The sequence below is a fragment of the Pseudorca crassidens genome, chromosome 14 (genome assembly GCF_039906515.1).
Source record: "Pseudorca crassidens isolate mPseCra1 chromosome 14, mPseCra1.hap1, whole genome shotgun sequence".
In the NCBI taxonomy this organism is placed as follows: Eukaryota; Metazoa; Chordata; class Mammalia; order Artiodactyla; family Delphinidae; genus Pseudorca; species Pseudorca crassidens.
In genome coordinates, this window is record NC_090309.1 from 925,847 (window position 1) to 937,981 (window position 12,135).

Consider the following 12,135-nt stretch of genomic DNA (forward strand, 5'->3'; position numbering starts at 1 on the left):
CCTGGCTCAGTGCCCAGCCTTGGGCAGGGGACTTGGGGGTGCAGTAAGCATGAGAACGGGCGCTTCATCTAACGCCCACCTGGCTCAGTGCCCAGCCTTGGGCATGGGTCTTGGGGGTGCACTGAGCGTGAGAACGGGCGCTTCACCTAACGCCCACCTGGCGGAGTGTCTCTGACCCAGCTTGCTGGGGAGTGCGTGAAGGCTTCAGCACTGCAGCACGGGGCTGGCCTCCCCTCCCCACCCTGCAGGCGGTGTTACCAGTCTTCCGCTAGTTCACTCCCTCCGTTTACATAGAAGAGGGAAGTAGCTCCGGGCTAAGCTTCCCTCCAGCTCCAGTGACGTGACGGTCAAAGGCTCTGTGGGGGAGGCCCGGCCAGGAGGGCAGCGGGGTCGCCTCCAGGAAACACCCTGACAGGCCTTGGGTCGTGTGCGGCCCGCTGCTGGGCCTCCCTCTGTCTGGCTACTGGAGACAGGCCCCCCCGTCCCCCTTTGGAGATAGGCAGCCTCCTGACGCCCCTCCTGCGGGTGGGTTCCAGGCATCCTGCACCCCGTGTTCCAGAGGACAGGCACCCGAGGCCAGACACACAGGCCGAGTAGTGAGTGTGCTGGTCTGGGAGGCCGATTCCAGGCACTCTTGGCCAACAGGACTTGAATGACTACTGACGTGAAGGCTTCCCACAAGCAAGGCAGGGGCATCACCCACAGAAAGCCATTCTGCTTTTCCAGGCAAGCAGGAGCCTGCAGGGGCCCCGGAAGCCACCCAAGCCCCGCGGGCCTGCAGGGGCCCCGGAAGCCACCCAAGCCCCGCGGGCCTGCAGGGGCCCCGGAAGCCACCCAAGCCCCGCGGGCCTGCAGGGGCCCCGGAAGCCACCCAAGCCCCGCGGGCCTGCAGGGGCCCCGGAAGCCACCCAAGCCCCGCGGGCCTGCAGGGGCCCCGGAAGCCACCCAAGCCCCGCGGGCCTGCAGGGGCCCCGGAAGCCACCCAAGCCCCGCGGGCCTGCAGGGACCCTAGAAGCCACCCAAGCCCCGCGGGCCTGCAGGGGCCCCGGAAGCCACCCAAGCCCCGCGGGCCTGCAGGGGCCCCAGAAGCCACCCAAGCCCCGCGGGCCTGCAGGGGCCCCGGAAGCCACCCAAGCCCCGCGGGCCTGCAGGGACCCTAGAAGCCACCCAAGCCCCGCGGGCCTGCAGGGGCCCCGGAAGCCACCCAAGCCCCGCGGGCCTGCAGGGGCCCCGGAAGCCACCCAAGCCCCGCGGGCCTGCAGGGGCCCCGGAAGCCACCCAAGCCCCGCGGGCCTGCAGGGGCCCCAGAAGCCACCCAAGCCCCGCGGGCCAGGCTCAACTCTTCCTGCCCAGTGGCAGAATCCCAGCCTGGGCCGGGAGTGGCTATCTGGTGCCCCTGGTCCCCTCAGCGGCCCGCCACCCTGACACAGACCCCGGGGGTGGCAGGGCTGTGCGCCCACAGGCTGGCAGAGGGGACGTGGGGGACGCCTGCCGACTCTGCTCCTGCCCGGCCCGGCCCCACCTGACTGCTCCCCCATCCAGACACCAGGCCTCTCCACGTTCAGTTTTATTGAAAGACTCGGAAACACAGGCATCATGGTTTGTCATCAGTCCGTCCCTCCAGAATCACACACTGACATCTGTGCCTAACAGAAGCAAGGGGTGCATGTGTGTGACTGTGCAAAGTGCCAACAATTTCCCACCGGAGCCCGGCATTCACTGTGAGGCTGCCACCTCCTGACTCTGTTCCCGTGGCCCTTTGATGGCCCGATGTCCCTGTCACCTCCATGTCCTGATGTCAGTGCATGTGGCTGAGGACTCTACCCTGCTCCTCAGAGCATGTCACCTTGGCCCCAAAGGCCACATCACGAGCACGGTGCATGAGGTCTGGACCTGGGGAATCTGAGGGTGTCAGGCAAAGGGTTGGTTCACCTTAGTGCCCGGGACGAGGGCATCCTTCCGGCAGGACGGCCCGGCAGAAGGGTCTGCTTCTCCTCCTGCTCTGTCTGTGGCTCACTGGTCACGAGGGCTGATTTTCTGACCAAGGGTTTGAAAACAGCCAAAGCACAGGGGTGGCCGTGCGTGTCCGTGCTCCCTGCAGCCTGGCCGGCGAGGAGGCCCTGACGCTGGTGGCCCCGGGGAGGCCCCAGCACCCAGCCCTGACTCTGCACAGGAGAGGCTGGCAACAACTTTGCTAAGACACCTGCAGGGGGGCGTGCCCCCTCCACCAGGCGCCAGCCTCTCAGCATCACGTGGGCGGTGCCGGGAGAGGTCTGTGGTGTTGCTTGGTAACTGCCCACGTTTAGAAAGAAGACTTTCCTATCATCTGTGGACGCAGTCAGCTCTGGTTTCACTGCAGAACACGTGTCTCACTCAGCATGTTAATCTGCGCATGTTTTTGGTGATGACATAACTGTAGACACGCACAGGATTTCTGTGCACGGAAAGCAACTAATCTGGCAACAGTGACAAACGTGCACCTCTGGCTGTCATAAACTCGGTGCACGGGGCTCCCTGCGTTTAAACCGGATTTTTTTTCTTTGATTCAGAACAAATTTCTCAACTCTGTCAATCTGTCATGTCCTGGAGAGAGGAAGAGCGCTCTTCTCTAGGAGCGACCCGCCGGCGTGGAGCCACCCGGCAGCAACAAGTGGCCAGGTCACACCCCAACACAGGAACTCTGAAGACTGCGTTCCTGCCACGGCCTCATGGCGGGCCGGGGAGTGGGCTTCTGGGTTTTGTTGCAGACATGCCAAAGGCTAGTGTGTTCAGCCTGATTTAACCCTGAGTGGCTTTGCAAAAAAAGAGAGGGTTTAGGAACTGACAGGAACGTATTCCTAAGGTGTCTCTCTCACGGGCTCCTCCCGTCGGGGCTTGGGGGAAGGTGGATTCGTGGGTGCCCTTCGTGGACCCCCGACGGGGAAGGTCCCAGGATCAGAGCTGCCCCTCCCCACCCAGCTCCCTGGACCTGCAAGTCTGCATGACGCCTCAAAGCCCTCGTTATCCTCGTGGCTCTGGTCTCGAGACCAAGGTGCGCACTGAGAGCAGAGCAGTTATTTATTTAAAGAAAAAAAGGAGAAACCGTCACAAGGCAGTCGGTCTGAACGGTGGTAAAAACCGCACGTTTGGACAGTGGAAGCGCCGGCTGTGGTGTCCCCTCTACAGAGCAGAAGGGAAGCTCTGCCTCCTGACCTGGGGTCCACCCTCCTGCTCCTTTACTGCCACCTCCTGTCAGAACATCTCCAGATGCAGCAGGGGCTCTGGAAGGGTGGAAAGACACGGGCTTTTCCTAACTCCCTCCAATGCCCAGGCCCCTCTGGCCCCACGAGCACCGAGGCTGTGAAGACCTGGCTCTCCAGGTTCACATGGTGCCTGTAAAAGTTCTGCCCCTTTGGTGTCGCCCCAGAGACTTTTTCTTTCAAGCTCAACCAAGTCCCGACTAGTTTTACAAAAAGGCAGCACCAGATGTATGAAAAATAGGCAGTGAACGACCTGTTAGACATTTATGAAGTCTAACAGCTTGGCAGTAAAAAGACGTAAGAAAGAAGCACGGGGGAGAGGGGACAGTGGTGGCAAAGCACGAGGCACTGCTGCCACCTCGCCCCGCGGGAGCCACGTGCAGGCCTTGCCTGGACGGGGCAGTTGACGACCCCGGGCCAGGGCACCATGCTGAGGCTCCAGGTGGAGGTGCCTGAGGTATAGCCAGAGACGAGGGTCAGGACCCACGGGACACCCGGAGCCGCCCAAAGGACGCTCTCCAAAGCGCGGGGCCCTGCCCCCCGCCGGCCCCGCCAGCAGATGGCAGAGGAGCGCCCCGGCGGCGTCTGCTCCCTGTCAGAGGACACGGACGGGTGGAAGGCGTGACCTCCTCACCCCCGGGTCCTGCGCGTGCGGGCGTCCCCGCCAGGTCCCCAGAAGGACCCAGGGCCTCAGGCGGCCGCTCCCCTGGGGTCCCTGCACCTCCGTCCCTGGGGGGGCAGCAGTCACGGCCTCAGAAGCTCTCCACGAAGCTGCCGGGGAAGAGGCCGGTGCGGCCGTTCCTCTGCAGGGTCCCCTTGTACCAGCCGTCCTCACGCTTCTTGTGCACGAAGACCACGTCCCCTTCCTTCAGCTCGATCTCTGCCTCGCTCTGGGGCGGGTATGAGACCACCACGCGGTACCTGGGGAAACAGATACAGGGGTGAGCTGCCCACCACCTCCCAGGCTCCAGGGCTCCGTCCCTGTTTTCAGACCAACGTTCCATAGATCCACCTGGAGACGTGAGTCTCCGCTGTGCCTCTGCCTGCCGGGCGCCTGAGCTCCGACCAGGAACAGACCCCTGGGCCTCGGCAGCTCCCTGGAGCTGAGACAAAGGCCTGCACCCCACACCTGCCCAGGAAGCCTCAGGGGAGAAGGCTCTGAGGACCAGCCTTGCTCTAAAACGCCCGAGGGCGAGGGCAGACCGGCCATGCGCGTCCCTCCCTGCCGCCCAGCCCGGCAGAGCTGCCGGCAGCCCCCTCCAGCTGGGGACCCCACAGGGCTCGTGCGTCCCGCTGTCCCCAAGCCCACCACCCTTACGGGGGGCAGGACTGGTCAGGTGAGCTGGGGGCTCCGTGCGCAGATCCTCACTGTGGGTGGTCTCGTGGCCGGCAGGGCCGCCTGTTCTCGCTGCCTGCGAACCCCACCCAGCTCGTAGGCACCACGGACCCCGCGGGCTGGGTGCGGGGGGAGGGGCGGGGTCAGCAAAGGCCTCCCCATGGACCGGCCGGGCGCCCGGCACGCTCCTCTCCCTCCGCCTCCAGCCCACCATCCACACGGCCCTCCTCCACTGGAAGCACGTCGCTCGGACTAGAGGCAAGCTGGGAAGAGGCTCTGTGTTCCCGTCGCCCCCCCCCGCAAGCGCACCGGCCCCTCCCGGTCACGGACACCGGGCCTGCCTGTCCCTGCCGTCTCCGGGCACCGCCCACCACTCCCTTCTCACCAGACCGACCTCAGACCCACGCTGCGCCCCCGTGTCCTCGGGGCGTGTGGGTTGAAGGGTGGGGCTGCTGGGAGGGTCGCAGGAGCAGCGGCCAGGAGCTCGCACACAGCTGACCCCGTCCCCTGCTCCTGGGTCCAGTCTGGCCAGCACCCCTGCCGTGGGCACTGGCAGAGCAGGAGCGTCTGTGGGCCGGGGAGAGCAGTTCAGGGCGCCCTCCGTCCTCGGCTCCCCGCTCCCAGCCCCACCCTCAGGGCCCGGGTCCTCCTCCGAGTCCCGAAAGGCCCAGGCGGCCTCCCTGGGCCAGAGGTGCAGACTGTGCTCCCCCTTCCCTCTGGCCACCTCCCCATGCTCTCCGAACTGCAGGCTCTCCTGTCCCTCCTCCCTGGCAGCACCTGGCCTGACCCTGTCCCCTGGGGAAGACGCTCTGGTGCAGAAGACCCGGGCCGGCCTAGGAGCTCGCGGGCCCAGCCCGCTCCAGGCGGTGGAAGCGGGGGGCAGAGAGGAAGCGGGTCGCGAGGCCGCCCGGCCTCCCCAGGTGCCTGCAGCGTGCAGGCCGGGACAGTGGCCACCGCGGTCCCTTTCAGGGAGTGGACGAGGCGAGGAAGGGGACGACAGCTCCTGCCCTCCCAGCCCCGCGTCCCTGCAGATAGCGGGGACACAGCAACGCCCGTGAGATCAGCCAGCACACACAGACTGCAGCTCCCACACCCCGGCGCCCAGGCTGCAGGACTGCCAGGACCAGCACCGCCCCCCCTTCACCTCGGCTTCCTGCCCATCCCCCTCCTCCAAACACCACCCCCTTCCCTCAAGTCCCCAGGAGAGAACGCGTCGAGATCATTCCTCACGCTCCCAACATAAGTTTTAGCTTTTGCCTCAACTGCCAGATGTGAAACAAGCAACTTTAAAAGTGTAATTTGCTAGAAAAAAATTAATCTGGTGCTTCTGAGCAATCCCGTGATTTAATGAGCCCGGATGGATGATGTGGGCTGAGCGTCTACAAGACCAGCATTCAGTTTTCTGCCCAGATCCTTCCAAGACGCTGAAAGAAACTGATGTTCAGCGGCCCCAAAGGGCCAAGCGAACAGTGACACGATCCTGGCGTCACACGTCAGAGACTGTCCTGAGCGGCTGCGTCAACCACAGCCATCTGCAGACATCAGACTCACGGACCAAAGGCGCAGAATTCGAAGGGAATCCGACCACTGCAGATGCAGATGCTTTGCCTGTGGGGTTGGGCACATCCTCCGTGTCACCAGAGGGGCCCTTCAGAGCCCCCGTGTCGGTCCCCATGAGGGCGAGTGGTCCGGGGTCGGGGGCTGTGGGCATCACAGTGGTGTCCCTCCAGGACCTTGAAAATGATAAGAATATACCCTGGACACCAAACTCTAAGGTCTACACATGCCTTGGGTCCCTGTGGCGGCTCTGACGGATTCCCACGAACAGTGCCTGACAACGTACACGTCTCATCTGGGGGTTCCGGAAGTCCGATGTCCGACACAGCCTCACGGGGCGAAGTCGAGGGATAGAGGCTCCGGGGCAGGTTGTGTCCCCTCCCCTCCTCCAGCCCCCAGAGGCTGCGGCGTTCCGGTGGAGGCCTCTCCCTCCATCTCAAAGCCAGGACGGTGGGCCCAGCTCCTCATCCACCTGCGAGGACTCCTGAGGTCACACGGGCCGCCGCGGGGCCTGCACGACCTCTCCACTTTAGGGTCAGCTGCTCGGTCCACCTGCTACCTTATCCTTGGTTTGGGGATTAGGGCACAGACGTCTTTGGGAGCCTCCCATGACTCACAACGGATCAAAGCAAGAAACTCCTAAATCGCAACAGAGCCGAACAGCTGAGGCCGGCGAGAGGTGAGGACACACAGACGGGGCGTGTGAACAGGTGGGGAGGCCTGTCAGTCAGTGCGGAGGTGGGGGGGCCACGGCCCTCACCACGGCCTCCCTGTCGTGTGCGTCACGTCACACAGCGCCGTCTCCCGTGTCATCTCACGCGTCGTTACGGTTGTTTTTGCCCTTGGCGTTCGCTACGCATTCATCCTTTTCCAGGTATTGATCTAGGTGCTTTGCGGCCATTATAGCCACCAGGCACTATCATCCCCGTGTTGTATGTAGGGGCCGGGACTCAAAAAGCAGACACTCGTTTGGGTGAAATGGCTGTTAAGTGGCAGGTGCTTCTCTTGCTGCAAGATTGTGATGCATGTTGGGGGCGTGGACCGAGCCCAGCCTGCCCTTCATGCACAGCCCCCCTTGGCGGGCCCCCAAACAGGGGCTGGGGTGTGAGTGAGGGTGCGCTCTCCATGCAGGACTCTGGTCACAGCTGCGAGGTCAGGTGTGTGACCCACCGGCCCGAGTCCAGGTGTTTCGGGAGCTGCCCCGGCCTGAAGGTGACGTTGCCATTGTCATGTCCTCAGCTCCGACCTGCTGGGGGCCGGTACATGGGAGTCCTGAGGGCTGCGCGGGGTGAGGGCCGCGCTAGGCAGTAGTGGTCACTAAGGAGCTGTGCAGGGTGCTGGGGGCAGGAGGGCGCCCAGGGACCCGGGTACAATATCCCCAGTTAGGATAGTCAGCTAATGGGAGTAATTCCCTGAACTTCCTAGTTAATCCAGTCAGCTAATGGGAGTAACTCCCTGAACTTCCTAGTTAATCCAGTCAGCTAATGGGAGTAACTCCCTGAACTTCCCAGTTAATCCAGTCAACTAACGGGAGTAACTCCCTGAACTTCCCAGTTAATCCAGTCTGCTAAAGGGAGTAACTCCCTGAACTTCCCAGTTAATCCAGTCAGCTAACGGGAGTAATTCCCTGAACTTCCCAGTTAATCCAGTCAGCTAATGGGAGTAACTCCCTGAACTTCCTAGTTAATCCAGTCAGCTAATGGGAGCAATTCCCTGAACTTCCCAGTTAATCCAGTCAGCTAATGGGAGTAACTCCCTGAACTTCCCAGTTAATCCAGTCAGCTAATGGGAGTAACTCCCTGAACTTCCCAGTTAATCCAGTCTGCTAAAGGGAGTAACTCCCTGAACTTCCCAGTTAATCCAGTCAGCTAACGGGAGTAATTCCCTGAACTTCCCAGTTAATCCAGTCAGCTAATGGGAGCAATTCCCTGAACTTCCCAGTTAATCCAGTCAGCTAATGGGAGCAATTCCCTGAACTTCCCAGTTAATCATAGACTCTCATGATTTCTTTACAACAGGGTCTTTAAGCCCTTTGTGGAGTCTAGAAGTTGAGGATCTGGGAAGGCAGAAACCCAGGGGAAACACGAGAGCAGCTTCGACATGTTTAGGGACCTGTCATTCCCCAGAGCCCCCAACTTTGGGACCTGGAGGAGGGGCCGGGACCCCCATTCAGAAATCACAGGCAGCTGGGTTGGTCCCGTGGCAGAAAGAAGGTTCTGACGTGGGAGAGCTGCCCGAAGGCGGAGGCTCCCTTGGGGAAGGAAGTGGAGGGAGAGAGGAGGGGGTGTGTGGTGTGCACTTGGTGTGTCTGTGTGTGGTGTACATGGTGGATGTGCGTGTGACGTGTGTGGTGCGTGTCAGGCCAGACGGAAGGGCTGGCATCGGTCAGTGTGGCCGAGCGGGGGAAGGATCTGCCAGAAATGCCAGGACTGCGCGCTCAGGAGATGCTCCCCTTTTCACCGTTTAGGCAGCTCTCCCAGCAGGAGGGGCACTTAGAAAGGAAAGCGTTTCCTCCCCTGAGCGCCCTTCAGCCCTCTTTGAGGCTCTCTAAGGACCGATGACTCAAACGGGATGGCCCACAAGCAGGACACCAGCCTCTGGCCGCTTCCACCCGAGGCCTCGGGGGACTCAGTTTCCTGACCTGGAAAACTCTATGCTGAACTCTAAGAAATTGTTGTCTTTGGCAAAAAACACGAATACCGGCCATTTCGCATGGTGTAACCCTGAAGGCAGTTTGGGGCCAGGTGTCAGAGTGGGCCGAGCCTGGAAGAGCTTCCCCAGGGCGGGGCTCGCTCAGGCCTACGGGGGGCTCAGCCCAGGGTCACGCGGGTTCCTTTGGGGCAGGGGGTTGCAGGTCCCTCGCTCCACTGCTCGCTCTTCGGGCTCAGGCACCATCAGTTCCACCAGATTTCCAGATGGATCCCTTGTAAACACAAACTCAGGACCCAGATGGACTCAGAGCGTGAAACACGCTCCCGTTGTATCTGAGCTGATGGGATAGTGAGGGCCGCCTGGCAGGTTGAAACCCCAGAAACCTGCGTCATCCCTGTTCCCCAACATGGCTCCAGACCTCACAGACCACCACACCCAGGCCCAGGAGGACGCAGGCCCACCCTTACCTCTCTCTGGGCAGCAGCTTGGGCTCGGGGCGGATGGCGGCCGCGGAGAGAGGGGCCTGCCGGGAGGGCGACGGGAAGCTCAGATCCAAGGAGCCCGCCTTCCTGTGCAGCGGCTCCAACCCCAAGGCCCCCTGCATCTCGCCCTCAACGGGGCAGGACCCGGCCCTGCCGTGGACGGACAGTGAGGACACTTCGGGCCCCACCGCGCCCTGGAGGGAGGCGTCCGCCGCTGCCCGGGGGTCGTGGGTGGGCGAGGTGGACGGCGGGGAGCGCGACTTCCTCCTGGTGGACGCGCCGGCCAGCAGCTTCAGAAGCCCGGGCTTCTTGTCTTTCTAGAGAGACACACAGAATGGAGTCAAGTGGGTTAGTTCTCCCGGAGGCCCTCGTCGTCAGCGAGGGGGTAGGACCCTGTCAGGAAGCTCTAAACACGGTCCCGTAAAGATGCTCAGAGGAGGAGAACGGCGGAGACGGAAAGCCTTCCCAGCTCCTTCCTTCCCCAGACGTGGCACAGGTGCCAGCACAGACCCGGGCCCGGAGGTGCCGATCTGACAGCAGCCCCGCCATCGCGGGACCACGTTCCAGCCTGGAAACTTCACCTGGAGGTGGGGTGGGGGGCTGGTTATTCCATGTCAGCCACCCCCCGCCCCGGGCTCCCAGAACCCACGTGTACAGACACGGCCTCATCTGGAGGCCCTGGCAGCACCGTGTGGTCTGTGCCACACAGGGAGCCGAGGTGCGCGTGTGTGCGCACGTGTGAGTGAGCGGTGTGGAGGGGGAGTGTGTGCACGCAGAGGTGCTTCCAGAGCAGTGTGCTCGTCTTGGAATCTAGACAGTGCCGTGGCCCTCCTGGGATTTACTTTCTGACGCTGGTGCGGATGAGCCGGCGCGGGGTGTGGTGTGGTACAGGCAGCACACGGAGCCTGACACTGAGCTCCTGAGCCGGCGATGGCTGCCACAGAGTCTGCTCTGGTCACGGGGCCCGCCGGACCCTACGCTGGCTGGATGGGGACTCCTCTGCCCCCAAGCTGGGGACAGTTAGTGGTGCTGAAATCCCCTTGAAGTGCACTTAGTAGGGACGTGCATAACCTCAGGGTAAGTCAATAACACTTCAGTATGAACAAATCTGACATTTTTCTCTACTCCCAGCACTGGTACTGATAGGAAGGATGGAAGCTGATGTCCTGCATGCTGTCCACGGCTGGCACGGGCGAGCCCTGGCCTGGAGGGGAGCAGGTGTGCAGGGAGCGTGTCACAGGGCAGCCCTCTTCCAACATTCAAGAGAGATCTGTGCGTGGGGCACACTTAGGGGAGCTTCGGTCATTTGGCCACCGGGGGGCGCCATGCAGATGGCGCAGAGGCGTCCCCGTCCTCCAAGTAGCGGGGCTCCTGTGGCCACCATGTGGAGGAAGCGGCTCCCAGGATGACAGTCGCCTGACCCGAGACCAGCAGGAGAGGCACTGGCTCCGGTGGGCCGGTGGTCCCTGGCCCTCAGGGCCTCTGGAAGGGGAGGCACGCCGCAGCCAGACACCCAAATGCTGCTGGGTCTCAGGCAAAAAAGCCACAGGGTCAAATGCGATCCTGAAGTCCAAAACTCTTACAAGTGATTTAACTGTGCGTGTGTATGCATGTGTATGTATGTGTGTATATATGTGTTCGTGTATGCGTGTATGTGCAAGTGTGTGCGCATGTATATGTGTAGTGCGTGTGTGTATATGTGTGTGCAGGTACATGTACGTGTGCGTGTGTATACATGTGCGTGTATGCGTGTATGTATGATGTGTGTGTGTGTATGTGTGCACGTGTGTGTAAGCACACAGGTGAATAAAACTAAGAGCCACATGATGGGTCCCCAGGGCTGCCAGTGGCCCTGTGGTACCATCCACGACGGGGGGCCGTCACCCGACCCGCCTCGTCCCAGGGCTGCCCCAGAACACCACGCGGGCAGGGGGCATGGCTCTGACGTCCCGGCGCCCCCGTGTCCAGCCCGGGCCGAGAACGCTGCGGGCACCGGATACGCGCCCCCGAGCGGACGTGCTGGAGGTCACGGGCTCGCCGGCGGGGGGCCCTGCGGGTGTCCTTCCTCCTGACGAGCACGTGCCATCAGTGAGCGCCTGCCTCGCGGACCCACAGGAGCCCCGGGAAGGGAGGGCGCAGGAGGCCGGCGGCTGCGGGTCTGGAGCCGGGCGCCCACACGCGGGGGGATTTCCTGTCGGTCCCCGTGGTCAGTCACCACCGGCTGCCCTCCCACTGACCTCGGCGGACGCTGCCCGCCCCAGACGTCCGCGTCCACACACCCCGTGGAGCGGAGCGCGGGCTCGGGGGCCGGTCCAGCCCCTCCGGGCCGCCCTGGTCTGTGGGCGCAGCCGAGGACCCACCGATGGGCCCCTCGCGGGCGGCGCGAGAGGGAGGACGCGCGCTGGGGTGGATCGGGGCCAAAAGCTCATGCTAAAGGAGCACGGGTTTGCTGGGGTTTCCCGGGCCTTTGCAAGCCCCGGCGCCGTGGGCAATCGCGCCCTGTTGCTTTTCGGGGCCACCGCTTTCCTCACAGCCCCCCTCCGCTCCTGGCTTACATTCCCCTCCCCTAAGCACGGGTCACTTTCCACCCCAGTGACCCTCTGAACGACCGAGGCTCAGTCATTTCAGCCTTGCTGGGGGGCCCCAAACATCTGAACTGTGGGAGCACAACGCCCCCTGCCCCCCACCGGCTGCGGGGGGCGGAGGGCACATCTCCAGAGAAAGGGGCCCTCGCTCCCAGCTGGGCCAGCCCTTCCCCTGCGACGCCCCAGCTCCCTGTGCGGCTGACCGCCCACCCTGCCTGCCCCTCCCCTGACACAGCTCACCCCGGCGGGCTGTGCACTGGACGCCGGGAGCCCAGGGCAGCCCC

At 63.1% G+C, this 12,135-nt stretch overlaps 1 protein-coding gene across 4 annotated transcripts in view; it reads right to left on the bottom strand.

Moving 5' to 3' along the window:
• Positions 1-3,039: 3,039 nt before the first annotated feature.
• SH3RF3 (SH3 domain containing ring finger 3) overlaps positions 3,040-12,135 on the bottom strand; it is a 204,713-nt gene continuing 195,617 nt past the window's right edge. For 2 of the 4 annotated variants that reach the window (XR_010934295.1, XR_010934294.1), the window contains exons 8-10: positions 9,252-9,583; positions 4,558-6,308; positions 4,034-4,160 (exon numbers count right to left, since the gene is read on the bottom strand). Coding sequence is in view for 2 of the 4 variants with exons in the window: in XM_067703969.1 (XP_067560070.1) it covers positions 3,992-4,160; positions 9,252-9,583 (501 nt within the window). In the remaining 2 variants the exon portion in view is untranslated. Of the gene's footprint in view, positions 4,161-4,557; positions 6,309-9,251; positions 9,584-12,135 lie in introns of all 4 variants that reach the window. The other 2 variants (XM_067703969.1, XM_067703971.1) reach the window with 2 other exon arrangements.